Source organism: Liolophura sinensis, chromosome 11 (assembly GCF_032854445.1).
Source record: "Liolophura sinensis isolate JHLJ2023 chromosome 11, CUHK_Ljap_v2, whole genome shotgun sequence".
In the NCBI taxonomy this organism is placed as follows: domain Eukaryota; kingdom Metazoa; phylum Mollusca; class Polyplacophora; order Chitonida; family Chitonidae; genus Liolophura; species Liolophura sinensis.
This window is the reverse complement of record NC_088305.1, coordinates 8674956-8688231: the sequence shown is the minus strand read 5'-3', so window position 1 is coordinate 8688231 and position 13276 is coordinate 8674956. Positions and strand designations below refer to the sequence as shown.

Below are 13276 nucleotides of genomic sequence, written 5' to 3'. Positions count from 1 at the left end.
CACAATAACTTTCACAAGCTGAAATGACAAATCGTAATTACATGAAGTTGGATGGTGGTGCTTTCAATTCTTTGCTTCTTGTACATGTGAACAGTTGAAGAATTCCAACAAAGTGTTGGATTTGCATCCTGACTGCTTTTCCATTTTGACAGCTGACAACATCTTATTGAGGACATCCACTCCTCAGCCAGAGATTGTGGTGGCTGACTTTGGTTTGGCGCGCAAGGTCCAGCCCGGAGAACGCGTTGGGAAGACAAGCCCTGTGGGCTCCCAGACCCAGTGGAGCCCCGAGAAAGCCGCCAGTCTGGGCTATGACTTCAAGTCAGATGTGTGGGCTGCCACGTGTGTGCTAGCTCACATCTTTAATGGCCAGCCGCCCTGGGTGCAGCAATATGGCCATGCTGCTGTCCTGCACTACGTGGTAAGGATGTTGTAGGATCGAGGGGAAGGGGGATGTGGGGTAATACTGGAAACAAACTGTCTGCTGAGTGTAAGATTGACACATCTGGGCAAATCAGAGATACTTGTACATGCAGTAAAGTACAAAGTTTTTATAAAATACAGTCATTATATTGCTTTCCTGAGAAGTATTCATTTCTGTAAATACTGTATCTTTTGTAATTTTCACTACATCTGGTCTGCTTGTTTTATCCAATATGTGTGTAATTGTAACAGGAATACACTGTTTCTCTTTTCTCACATGGGTTAGCCCTTCTACAGAGCTCATATCTTTACTTCTCCAAAAACTCCTCTCGTGGGAAGGTCTGCCAGCAACCCGCGGATGGTCGTGGGTTTCCGCCGGGCTCTGCCTGGTTTCCTCCCACGATAATGCTGGCTGCCGTTGTATAAGTGAAATATTCTTGAGTACGGCGTAAAACACGAATCAAATAAATAAATAAATAAATAAAATTCTCCAAAAATATTGAGATAGAAGTGTAAATTTTTGCTTTCCCCACTGCTGCTATCTGTTCTACAAATTATAAATTATGTCATGTTCTTAAAGGTACTACCTTTATTTTGTTCGTAAACTGTCAAGGCTACGCCATGTTACAAATTATAAGAATTTCAGTAAGCAACTTGTGATGTTGTAATCTGGTGAGGAAAGGGGAGGGGTGGGGTTACTATAAATCTTCAACCACTAAAGCGATTTTTTCAGTGGAATTTATGCATACAGTTATTATGAAAATCATGCTAAAATGATTGGGAGTTGTATGGACCAGAGTTATATTTACGTGTTGATTTCCACGTGCATTCTGACATCATTTTTTTGCCCTCAGTCTCGTGCTGTTACTAATTTTTCATGAGTTAAATTTGAATGGGGAGATGTTCATTTTGCATACAAAAAAAAAAAACAGCGCAAATAAGGCGTTTATCGTTCGGTTTCTGTTTCGTGTCTGTGTCGTTTATATGACATTGCTTTGCAATTTATACTGTTTTGAAAGGATTTACATAACTTGTTGTGAAACTCCTGTCTGGTCCAGAGCCAGTTGCTTAATACCACTACACCACTCAAGTTGTTGTGCTGGAGTGTGGTTTTTAGACACCTTTAAGACAAGTGAACATGGTAAGGGTTGAATGCGCATGTGTGTGTGTCATATGCTTTTCTCATGTGAACTACGTGTGAAAAGGGTCACCTCCATATTTGGCCAACCTCTTTCAGCGAAGCATGAATGAACTGACGTAAGTAGTGACGTAAAAAGTCACATGTGAATATAACCCTAGTCTTTACAACAGCCAAATGATTTGTTTGTGTCATTAAAGATGCAAGCTTCGTAAAACAGATTAGTTTTCTACGGCACCATACTTCTCCAAGGATGTTTCAAAATATTGGTTACAGTAGTTGAAAAGGTTGAAAAGAATTAGGATAGGTGTAGGCAACTGGTTACTTTTTTAGAAGAAAATTAGGATAGGTGTAGGCAACAGGTTACTTTTTTAGAAGAAAATTAGGATAGGTGTAGGCAACTGGTTACTTTTTTAGAAGAAAATTAGGATAGGTGTAGGCAACTGGTTACTTTTATAGAAGACAATTAGGATAGGTGTAGGCAACTGGTTACTTTTTTAGAAGACATGTCTAGGTCAAGCAGAGGTAGTGGTACTGGTAGTTCATAATGCTGGGTCCAGTTTCATGAAGCTCACTTAGCTAAGTAAGCCCTTAACTACCATGACAACATATGTTATAGAGATATAAAGTGCACTTAGCTAAGGGTAACTTAACACTGAGTGTGCTTCATGAAACTGACCCCAGGTACATGTAGCTCACACACCACATTTGCTGTTAAAATAGGATTTTCAGATCCCAGGGTCACATGATCACATGACATTTCTATCGATGCTGATTGGTTGATGTGGTGACGACAATCCTGTGATCCAGTTCCAGATCATCCACAGATTTTGCGTGAAATTAAAGAAGTGCAGTATTTGAATTACAAACACACAATTTAATTTTGAGGCTTTTTCGTTGCTGGGATCAAGAATTCCCATTTTTTGACAACTAATGTTGTCTGTGCGTTGAGCTTAAAATACAAAGGTTTTAAGTGATGGTTTGCAACAGTGGAGTTGTGTCCCCTTTTTTTTTGAGGCATGTTGTTGATGCTTTTATGGCAAGCTGAAGTTCATGCCTACAATTATACGGGGCAGGTTTTTGGCTTGTTCCCTGCTCCTGATGTCAGATGATGTTAATCTCTTCAGTTGAAGATACATCTGGTTCAGTGACGTCATTGTTGACCTCGGGTCATTGTTTCCGATATGTGACTGTTCTGGTCAAATTCTAGCGTTAACACATCGCAACAACCCTTCCATGAATCATGATGTGTTTTTAAGTGACCAGTCGTAGTACCTGACGTCACATTCGAGGTACGCAGAGTACATCAGAGAACCAGACTAGGCAGGTTTATGATATTTGTTCACATCTCTTTAACATTATTATTCATTCCTTGTAAACAATCTGACTGTGACTAGGTTCCTTTGACAGCTGATGGATTTGATAACTATTTTTGGTGAAAGTACGTTTTCTTGTGCGGTACTTGGATTTCATCTCCTGTGCTTTATACAGATTTCGAAAAACTCTCCACCACTAGAAGATATGCCAAGAAATGTGACTGAGGACATCCAAAAGCTGATACAGCTTGGCTGGACCCTAGATGTGGAGAGTCGGCCATACGCCCATGAATTGTTACAGGCCATCAACCTGGAGTGCCACCCTGCAGGTAATGCTGAGATTTGATTGGATGCTGAGTTGAGTGTGGAAAGCACTCATGCTGAAGCTCATTCTGGCAAGAGAAAAAAATTATTCACTCCACCTGTACAACTGTAGGGTAACCATGTTTGTTAAAAGTAGATTTTGCAGAAATTATACTGGATTGTACAGTACATGTACTATGTATTTGAGGTATCAACATCGTATTATCTTAAACTGGCTAGTATTTAAATTGCCATAGTAGACTGGCATTATCGCTGTAGGAGAATATACTCATACTAAAGTTCCTGGAAAGTTTATTAGGGCTTTTAAAGGGCTGGAAAAATGTTTTTGATTAGGGGTTAGAATATAGATTCATTATCATGTTAAAGAATTTCTCAAGAAAATTTGGTGTGTGTCATAGTTTTAAAAATATTTTTAGCTGCCACAAGTTGCTGTGTCGTTAGATCATTTGAAACTTTTGGCTTCCTATTTTTTAACATGGCCTTTTCACTTAACCCGACATCTGAGTGCAAGAGGACACAAAAGCATTTGTGGTAGTCTTGTTGCAGGTTCATAGTCGCAAATATTGCAATTTTGCGTTAATTGATTTTTTTTTGTTTGTTTCTTTCTTTCATGCCTTGTCCTTGTTTTTTTTATATCAACAGGAGAAACCCTCTTTTCGACAGTGAACTCCATTGCCCCTGGCTGTATGTCTGGTGATCAGCCACTCCGAGGGAGTGGGCCAGATGAGTCTGGACCTGGAAATGGGCAGGGCTTGCCAACTGTCAATTACCCAAACCAAGGTCAGACAGAGGTCAGTGACAGAGGAGGTCCTGGTGAGTCTGCACAAGGTGCAGAACTTGCAGCGGTCACAGTGACGACAGAAGTCAAAGTCACATCAACTACAGTGTCAACAACAGCATTGCCAATTCCTCTTGTTGTACCCTTGGAAAATCCTGCGGAGACAAACTCCAGTGTGCCCAGTCAGACCTCTAATAATGCGCCGGCTACAAACAGCTGGAATAACAGTGACCCTCAGCACCATATCCTGGAGTACGTGCAAGACAAGGGCGAGATTGCCAGCACCCTGTCCTGCCTGCCAAAGCTACCAGTGTTTGAGGAGCCTGTCTTCGGGGAGAGGCTTCAGTCGGACGAGGAGACAATGAGCAGCACCCACTCAGTCAAGCCACGCTCCAAATCCTCACCCAATATCTCTGTGACGATCCCAGCAGACGATCGTGTGGACACAGTGTTCAACAGCTCTGATATGTTTGGGTCTGGGTCTCCCCCGACAGTTGGATCATCTGTGGATACCCCAGTTACCCAGCAGTTGCCGCCGCCGAATGTCCCCATGCACCCGGGTGGCCAGCATGGAAGACTGCCGGGCCTCCACCCGCACGCGAACCCACTCAATTTGCACGTGGACGTATGTAAAGCCAGTGTGGCCAAGCCTAGGCTTCATACCACCATGTCAACCTCGGCCCTATTGGCCAATCCAGTACCGAGTAACATGGCACGCCGGACAAGCCAACCCTACACGGCGTCCCCGGTCCTCCAGAAAACGGCCACAGCTCTGGACATGTATGGCACAACGGCAGACGCCCGGGCTACATCTCGCAGCTCTGTGCACTCCGCCAACACCAGTGGTAGCTCCCCACACGGCCATGACAGCCAACCCACCACCCCCAGGTCCAGCACCTATGATAATCAGGATAAGGAAATGTTGAGCCTCACTAAAGGTGGGTGTATTTTGTTGGACTGTAATATTTTCATTGTGCATGGCATATATGGCCAGATATAGTAGGACTTAGGGTGACATGTAGACAGGTAACAGGCAGTGATCTAGTGGTTAGAGGCGTTCGCCTTTCACCCATAGGATACAAGAGGGGCAGGTTCAAACCCAGCTGTGGACATTGGGAATTTGTAAATTCCCATGCACTCACTGCTCGTGGGGCCTTGTGACTCTAAGCGGTTTACGATAATAAAATTAAATACCTACATACCATAAATAACCTAAAAGTTTGACCACAAAAGAACATTTTGAGAGGCAAATAAATATCATGAGATATTGTCTCTGGTGCTAAAATTCACTTTTTCCCAGTAAGATATCACTCTACCTTCCAAGCAAACATCAAAAAACATTTCTAAAATCAATAGAACCCCCAGAATCAAGGAAAATGGGCAACTTATTCATGGACAAAATTCATATAATTTACATGTAAATATCAGTCTAAGTCAGGAAGGGAGACATTTGATTTTCGAAGACTGAATTAATGGCTGTGTGTTTTGTTTTGGCACAGATATGTTTGAGGGGCTGATGCGGGAACCTCACTCACACACCACAGGGATGATGGATCTTGCACAGTCACTCTGTAGTGATAACGAGGTGAGCTGATAACCAGGGGAAGTGATAATTAGGTGGGGTTATAATTTGATCTGTTGATAACTGGTTGAGTTGATAGCCAGGTGAGGTGATAATTAGGTGGGGTTATAATTTGATCTGTTGATAACTGGTTGAATTGATAACCAGGTGAAGTTATAATTAGGTGGGATTATAATTTGATCTGTTGATAACTGGTTGAGTTGATAGCCAGGTGAAGTGATAATTAGGTGGGGTTATAATTTGATCTGTTGATAACTGGTTGAATTGATAACCAGGTGAAGTTATAATTCGGTGGGGTTATAATTTGATCAGTTGATAACTGGTTGAGTTGATAACCAGGTGAAGTGATCATTAGGTGAATTTTTATCCAGGTGAGGTTATAATTAGGTGAATTGATAACCGTGTTGACAGCAATGTGAGTTGATAGGCGAGTTGGTAACTACAGAAAGTTAAAATTTATTTATTTATTTGATTGGTGTTTTGCGTTGTACTCAAGAATATTTCGCTTGTACGATGGCAGGCAGCATTATGGTGAGAGGAAACTGAGCAGAGCCTGTTGAAGGTGATAATTAAATGAGCTAGTAACCATGCAGGGATGGAAATAATGCCTGTCTGCCTGTCGATGACAGGTGACTTTTCAGCGTGTAAAGTCACGAAAAATATTACCTGTCACTGTGTCAAGTAGATTTTAGAAGCCTATGACCATTTATCACCATAGCTCCATGCATGACTGTATAGGGTTCTGCTGTGGGAAAGCGCAGAGTAGGTTTTACTAAGCTCGGTTTTCATTTTAATAAAGATTTTAAAAATGTCGAACACACAATCCGTGTTTGAAGTTACAAGTTACAGTAAGAGCATTACTGAGTGGCTAAAACGTACCGTTAACAACCAATCATATTTACGCTTACGTTCAGGGAAAGCAGTCTGATTTCCGATGTTAAGAGTTCCTCTTTACTACATTTTATGTGCATGTCTAAGGGGAATAACTCCTACTGAGTATCCTCAGACGCCATTCGTCACAAAAATGTTTCGCTATTTGAAATAGCAAGATTGCAAGATGCACCCACTGAACAGACTGAACACACAGCTTCTACAAGTACTAGTGAGAGGGACCACGATAGACCTGAAACTGAAATCAGAGTCAGTCTGGTCACGAAGGGAGGCCTGGTGTTATGGACGACACCACGACATCTCAGGACGGAAAAAAACTCGGGGTTTTTAAATTCTCTGAAGCGTGAGAAAGAAGAACAGAGACCCTCTAGGATTTAATTCAGAGAGAATGTTCTGCAGAATATGCAGGGAATTCGGGAAGGACGCTGCAGATAAGCCTGTCACATGCTGCGACATGCTGTGCATAGAAAATGTCCGTGAGCATGAAGTTAGTTCTGCCCATAAACTCAACTCAACGGCCATGCTTAGTTCCAAGCTTACCACCTCCGATAAGCCAACTGTCAAAGCCATATCAAATATGGACCAAAATGAACAAGATTTACTTGAGAAACTTTTTGGAACTGCATTTTTTATTGGACAAAATGAAAGACCATTTGCTGATTTCCCTTTGTTAAATGCACTCCAACAGGTCACTTTTGCGAAGGAATTCAGTGGCATTTCAGTTACAAAGCATTATAACAATGACAAAGAGGCCAAGACTTTCATTAAATATATTACAAAGTGTGAACTTGATGGTACAGTCCATGCAATAAACTCCTCGGAATTTATTTCAGTGGCCCTGGATGGCTCAGCAGACTAGGCAAACTTGGAAGAACAGTTATTTTTTGTTTCCTACATAGATCTGAACTTTGAGCCATGTTCTAGCTTTGTAAAAATAAAAAGCATTACAGGACGCACTACTGCGGAAGGTTTGAGGCAAATGTTGCCTCAAAACATTTGAAGATCTTGGCATAAACGTTAAATCCAAATGCATCCTAGTTGGCAACGGATGGGCCTTCAGTTATGAAAAACTTCTGTAAACTGGTCCAAGAAGAGGATATCAAAGGAATCTTGTCATTTCACTGTGCTAACGATAGGCTAGAGTTAGCATTTAAAGATGCAACCCAGACCATACCTTTATATGCTGAGGTACACGAACTGCCCAGTGGGTTATGTCCTTTTTATGACAAGAGCAAACCTGCAATTTTGTATGCTGAAGACAACAGGTGAACTATTGATTTATTTATTTATTTATTTATTTGATTGGTGTTTTACGCCATACTCAAGAATATTTCACTTATACGACGGCGGCCAGCATTATGGTGGGTGGAAACCGGGCACAGCCCTGGGGGAAACCCACGACCATCAGCAGGTTGCTGACAAACCTTCCCACTTACGGCCGGAGAGGAAGCCAGCATGAGCTGGACTTGAACTCACAGCGACCGCATTGGTGAGAGGCTCCTGGGTCATTACGCTGCGCTAGCGCGCTAACCGACTGAGCCACGGAGGCCCCTGTGAACTATTGAACATCAAAGGCACCAGGTGGGTGGCACATCAGGAGCGTGTTATTTAAGCAGTTGACAGGAATTATGCTGCGCAGTGCACACAGCTGCATGAGTGCCAGCGAGACAACGCCCAATGCAACGAAACTAAAGCAAAGGCTACAGGGTTTCTGGACAAGCTGCTGGATGAGAACATTGTGTTATTTACATTTGTTGTTCTCAAGTGTTTTAGCAGTTGTGTCATGTTTAAGTAGTTTACTACAAAGTGATGATGTGAGCGTCGATACTTTAGTCTCAACAGTGAAATGTTCCGACATGAAAGTAGACACTTTTGACTGTGAAGCAGAAGTAAACACATTCAAGGCAAACAATTTCACTGGATACCCAGGGCCAGCAGTTTTCAGAGATGTGACACTTAAAGTCAAAAGGACAGGGAGTGGAAACACGTATGATTTAACATACCCTGTTGTAAAAGTAGGCAACGAACTGAAAGACAATTAAAGAAAGCTTTAGTGTCGAGATACATGTATGGCTCACAAAGTGATGGGAACGCGGAGAAACAGTGCAGTTACGTCATGTTTTACTATATTTGACTTGTGTAATTTACCAGATATAGACACTGATGACTATAGTTATTATGGCAAAGAAGAGCTGACAATTCTTAGTGAACATTTTTCCTCTGTCATGAAAGAAAAAGGGTATGACTCTGATAAAGTTGAGGAAGAGGGACTGACTCTGTGGGAGTTTGTGTCAAAAACAATAAAAAAAACTCTTAAGGTAGGAAGGACTATCAGGTGTTTCTGGCATGAAATATTAAGAAAGAAGGGCAGATTCTTTTGAGTTAAAGAACATCTTCTGTCGTGTGAAAATATTGTGGGTTTTAAAATTTCCACAGCATTTGTAGAGAGGAGCTATTCAGTAATGAATCGTGTCAAAAGTGACCGGAGATCGAGGCTGACCGAAGACACATTAAATGACCTGTTAACATTAACACTGTCAGATAAAACCTTGTCTACTTTTGACCTTTTTCCAACTAACACACTCTGGTCAGTTGACTGTCAAAAGACAAGGCGGTGGTAGAGGCTTATGGGCCACACCTGTCAAAGAAACAACTCTGTTGCACATGCTATTTTGGCTGTGGTTAAGCTCTGCCAGCTTGGAGAATAAAGAACAACCAAGATCACAATTTTGAAAGCTGTTATTATTTTTTTAATATCAATACAGTATAGTACATGTATTTAAATCAGTTTAACAGATATTAATTTCTGTGCGGGTAAAGGCTCAAGCATTTCCTTCCTTGCCTGACCTCAACTCCTTTCTGTCATATACTCAATTTTCCGGAGTTTTGAACAAACGATGATGACAAAATCCATGGACCATATAATGGTTTATCTTTTTCTTAACTTAGAGAGTGGTTCATGACCCAAGTGCACTAAACGTTTCAATTTAAAGTGGAAGGCTTAGGAAGAGAATTGTTTGAACGTTTATGGTAGTTCAAATACTCCAGTCATCAATGCTCATTTTGTTTATTGAAGCACTTTTTTACTGCAATCTTGAGAGCAAAATTATAATGGACCACTTGTACAATTTTTAGAAGCGTGTTAGCTGTATTTTGGCTGAAATAGAGGCCAATGAAGTTTTTCACTAAGTATAAAAAGAGATTTCCTGAATTTATTTATGAGGTTGGTCTCTCACTTCATTGATGAGGTTGGTCTCTCATCAGAACGCTGCTAAAACAAACATTTTAGTCATGAAATAAATGGTTTCCACAGGATTTTGAGTCAAAATTCTGTATGCCCAAAAAACGACAAGTGGATTGCTGGAGGTGACAGGTAGAAAAAAAATATGTCACAGGGACAGGTAGTTACAAAAAAACATTTCTACCCCTGCCATGTGAGGTGATAATTGGGGGAGATGATAAGTAAGTGTGTTGGCATCCTGAACATTTGGTAATCAGGCGAATTGATGGCACTGGTGGATTGCTGGTTAGAATACACGAAGGGCAGATGTACAGACTGGAAACTCCCCAGTGTTCATGGTATTGCTGCACAAAGAAAGTGGCAATGAGCATGTATTTATAGGTATGTGTAGGTTGAGCCAGATTTACAGATATTAGTGACAGTAATAACCATTCTTATGTGTGGCATGTGCAGGTCAAGGGCTTGTGGTCTACGACAGCTCCTGACAAAGAATCGCTCAGTTGTTGATGACGGAGGGGGTAAATAGGGTGCCAGCGTGATGCAATGGCCCACCAGCCTCTCACTAATGCTGTCGCTGTGAATTCAACTCTTGCTGGCTTCTGCTCGGTTTTCTCCCACCATAATGCTGGCTGCGTCGTATAAGTGAAATATTCTTCAGTACGGCATAAAACATGAACCAAATAAATAAATGAAATAAACTTTGATGACAAAGCAGTGTATAGAATTTTTTTTTAGCTAAGACTTCTAACTGTAGACTAATGATGTCAAAAAGATCTGTTAAAAACTTCTCCTCTCACCAATGCGGTTGCTGTGAGTTCAAGTCCAGCTCATGCTGGCTTCCTGTCCGGCCGTACGTGGGAAGGTCTGCCAGCAACCTGGTCGCGGATGGTTGTGGGTTTCCTACTGGGCTCTGCCCAGTTTCCACCGACCATAATGCTGTCCGTCATCATATAAGTGAAATGTTATTGAGTACGGCATAAAACAACAATCAAGTAAATAAATAAATAAAAACTTCTCCATTTGGGATGAAAAGTGAAGTTACATGCAGTACAAGGTATTAATTTTGTTTTACAGGAAGAAGATGATATTATGCAAACTGTTTTGCTGGAGACGTCACTAGAAGACATGCAGGCATCGATCAGACCCAACCCACATTCATCACCAGACGGTAAAACAGGCTCACATTACGCTGCATATATTTACACCTCTCGTCACGTCCAAAAGTAGTTATCACACATTTATGTTTCTCATGAGACACTTTTTGTAGTATCTTGAGGCAGTATATTTAATTTTTAGCTCACCCGGACATGATGATGATAGTGGGGGAGGTGGTATAGATGCCCAGTTTCCTTAAAATTTTTTGCCAATTATAGAGTGGTCTCCCATAGTACACAGATAGCCAGTCTTCTGTAGTGGTTTGCATATCAAAGACCAAGGAAGTTTTTTACCTCATAGCTCAACATTTCATCAGCCATTCACAGGGTTGCAGTTGCCACCCATAGTACATGGATTGCCAAATGCAGTTCGCGATTTGCATATCAAAGACCTCAGCAGTAAATTTGAACACAATGATTTACAACTCCATAATACAAGAAGTCACAGCCCTGCAATCAATAAAAAGTCACAGTTTTGACAGTATAATAATCTTTGCCTTTCTTGTTGATTTAGTGGTAAGATCTTAGCACTGTCTAATTGCAGAATAATATCTGTGTGTGACAGTTTTTCATTCTACTTTATTTTGTTCAGAGGTCAATATTTGAATGTATCACATGACTTGAACATTATGCAGTTTTATGAACTGCTAAATCAGGCAAGTTGTTGGTGTTCTCAGATTGCTTTGTTTCGATTGCTTCATCACCATCCTGAAGACTTTTTCAGTTACACAATGGCTAATCTTGAGTAGAGGAAAAAAGGAGAAAACCACCGACCATTCACAATTTACTGACGAACTTACCCATATGTAACAAACAGATACGAACACCGTAGTGTTGGGTGACAAGTTGTCTTGTGCTAACGCACATTCTTTGTGGGAACATGCACCTCACCAGATGCTGTGGGAACATGCATTTCACCAAATGCTGTGGGAACATGCACCTCGCCAAATGCAGTGGGAACATGCACCTCACCAAATGCTGTGGGAATATGCACCTCACCAAATGCTGTGGGAACATGCACCTCACAAGACGCTGTGGGGATATTGCACCACAGACTTGTTAATTTATTGTTTTTTTTTTCTGATTGGTGTTCAGTGCGTAACTGATACTGGAGCTCCCTGGGTAAACCACCCACTCACGAACCTCAAGTTCCGGATAAACCTTCTCACTTAAAGTGCTGCCGAAACAGCTGGGTCTTTATTTGAACACACAGCCTCATAGGTCAAAGGCCTGACAATCAAAACAACCATACACTTAATTAGCAGGGGACATTATACTTCCCTCTTCACTAAACACAATAGGATGAGCATTATCTGACATATCCACAGCGCTACGTACACGGTTTCCTCCCGCCATAAGGTTGGTTGCGATGGTGTAAGTGAAATATTCTTCAGTACAGCGTAAAACTACAGTCAAATAAATTTACACCTGTCTGCATACCTGACCACTTTGTGAGTTCAGTCTGACTCAGCTGTGTAATATTCAGGTTTCAAGAAATGATCGACAATAAAGTAACGTTCGTTTGTGAAATGATGTATATAGAATGTGGAAATTTAGTTATTGATCTTCAAAATTACGTTTTTGGGCAAGTTTTGGGTTCCTTTTATTGCAAAAATAATGATGTTCTGTCGGTACGTTGATCTGCACACAATCACTGGCATGTTAAAAGACATGCAAGTAGCCCTACTGTACTGTAAAGTGACAACATTCTGAACTGGGAGGTCACTGTTGGCGTCATGAAAACTTGAAAACTGTGTATTCGTTTGTTAGACAGTCTTGCACATCTGGGACAGATATCCACCCAGGGAAGGAATGAATAAGTACCCCCTGGGAGGGGTATGTCTGGGAGTTTCTGCATAATCTTTGCTGGTGGTACATAGTTAGTACTTCACGTAACATGACATTTCGTGTTTTCACATTTCAGCTCGTGATGGGTCTCTCATAAAGTTCGTCAACCAAGCCGAGGAGCTGATTGCTCAAGTGAGGATTCGGGACGTGAACACGGAGTGGCGTGACGTCATCGTCGACATCGCCTCGCCTACCGTAAGTTACCTTTGTCAGATCGGCTTACTAATACATTGCTCTCCTTGCAGTTGATTAGCCACTTACACAGGATGTTGTGACTTGGATCATTTTTCGCACTGATTTGGCTGCGGCCTTAAGTCAGGCCGGTTGTCAGGTGTCTGGCTAGATGCTGTGGTTTCCTGGTGCTCTCCACTTGCAGAGCTGAACACAAAAATTAATTGTTAAATGTTTTTTTAGGATGTAAAAACTAAACACCATAAAATGATAACTAGTAAATCTGTAGGTATCATTTGGTCAGGATGATCAGTACAGTGTACTCTGTTGTGAAGAGCACTGCAGTGGCAGATGAAAATATTACATCCTTACGAAATACATGTGACTGTCAGAAACTGTTCTTTAGGCTG

The 13276-nt window shown here is 41.5% G+C and overlaps 1 protein-coding gene across 3 annotated transcripts in view; it reads left to right on the top strand.

Moving 5' to 3' along the window:
• Nucleotides 1-13276, top strand: part of LOC135477509 (uncharacterized) — a 43572-nt gene that overhangs the window by 26660 nt on the left and 3636 nt on the right. For all 3 annotated transcript variants that reach the window (XM_064757634.1, XM_064757635.1, XM_064757636.1), the window contains exons 12-17: nt 153-421; nt 3053-3206; nt 3844-4917; nt 5479-5564; nt 10768-10861; nt 12772-12890. In XM_064757634.1, the coding sequence (XP_064613704.1) occupies nt 153-421; nt 3053-3206; nt 3844-4917; nt 5479-5564; nt 10768-10861; nt 12772-12890 (1796 nt within the window). The remainder of the gene's footprint in view (nt 1-152; nt 422-3052; nt 3207-3843; nt 4918-5478; nt 5565-10767; nt 10862-12771; nt 12891-13276) is intronic.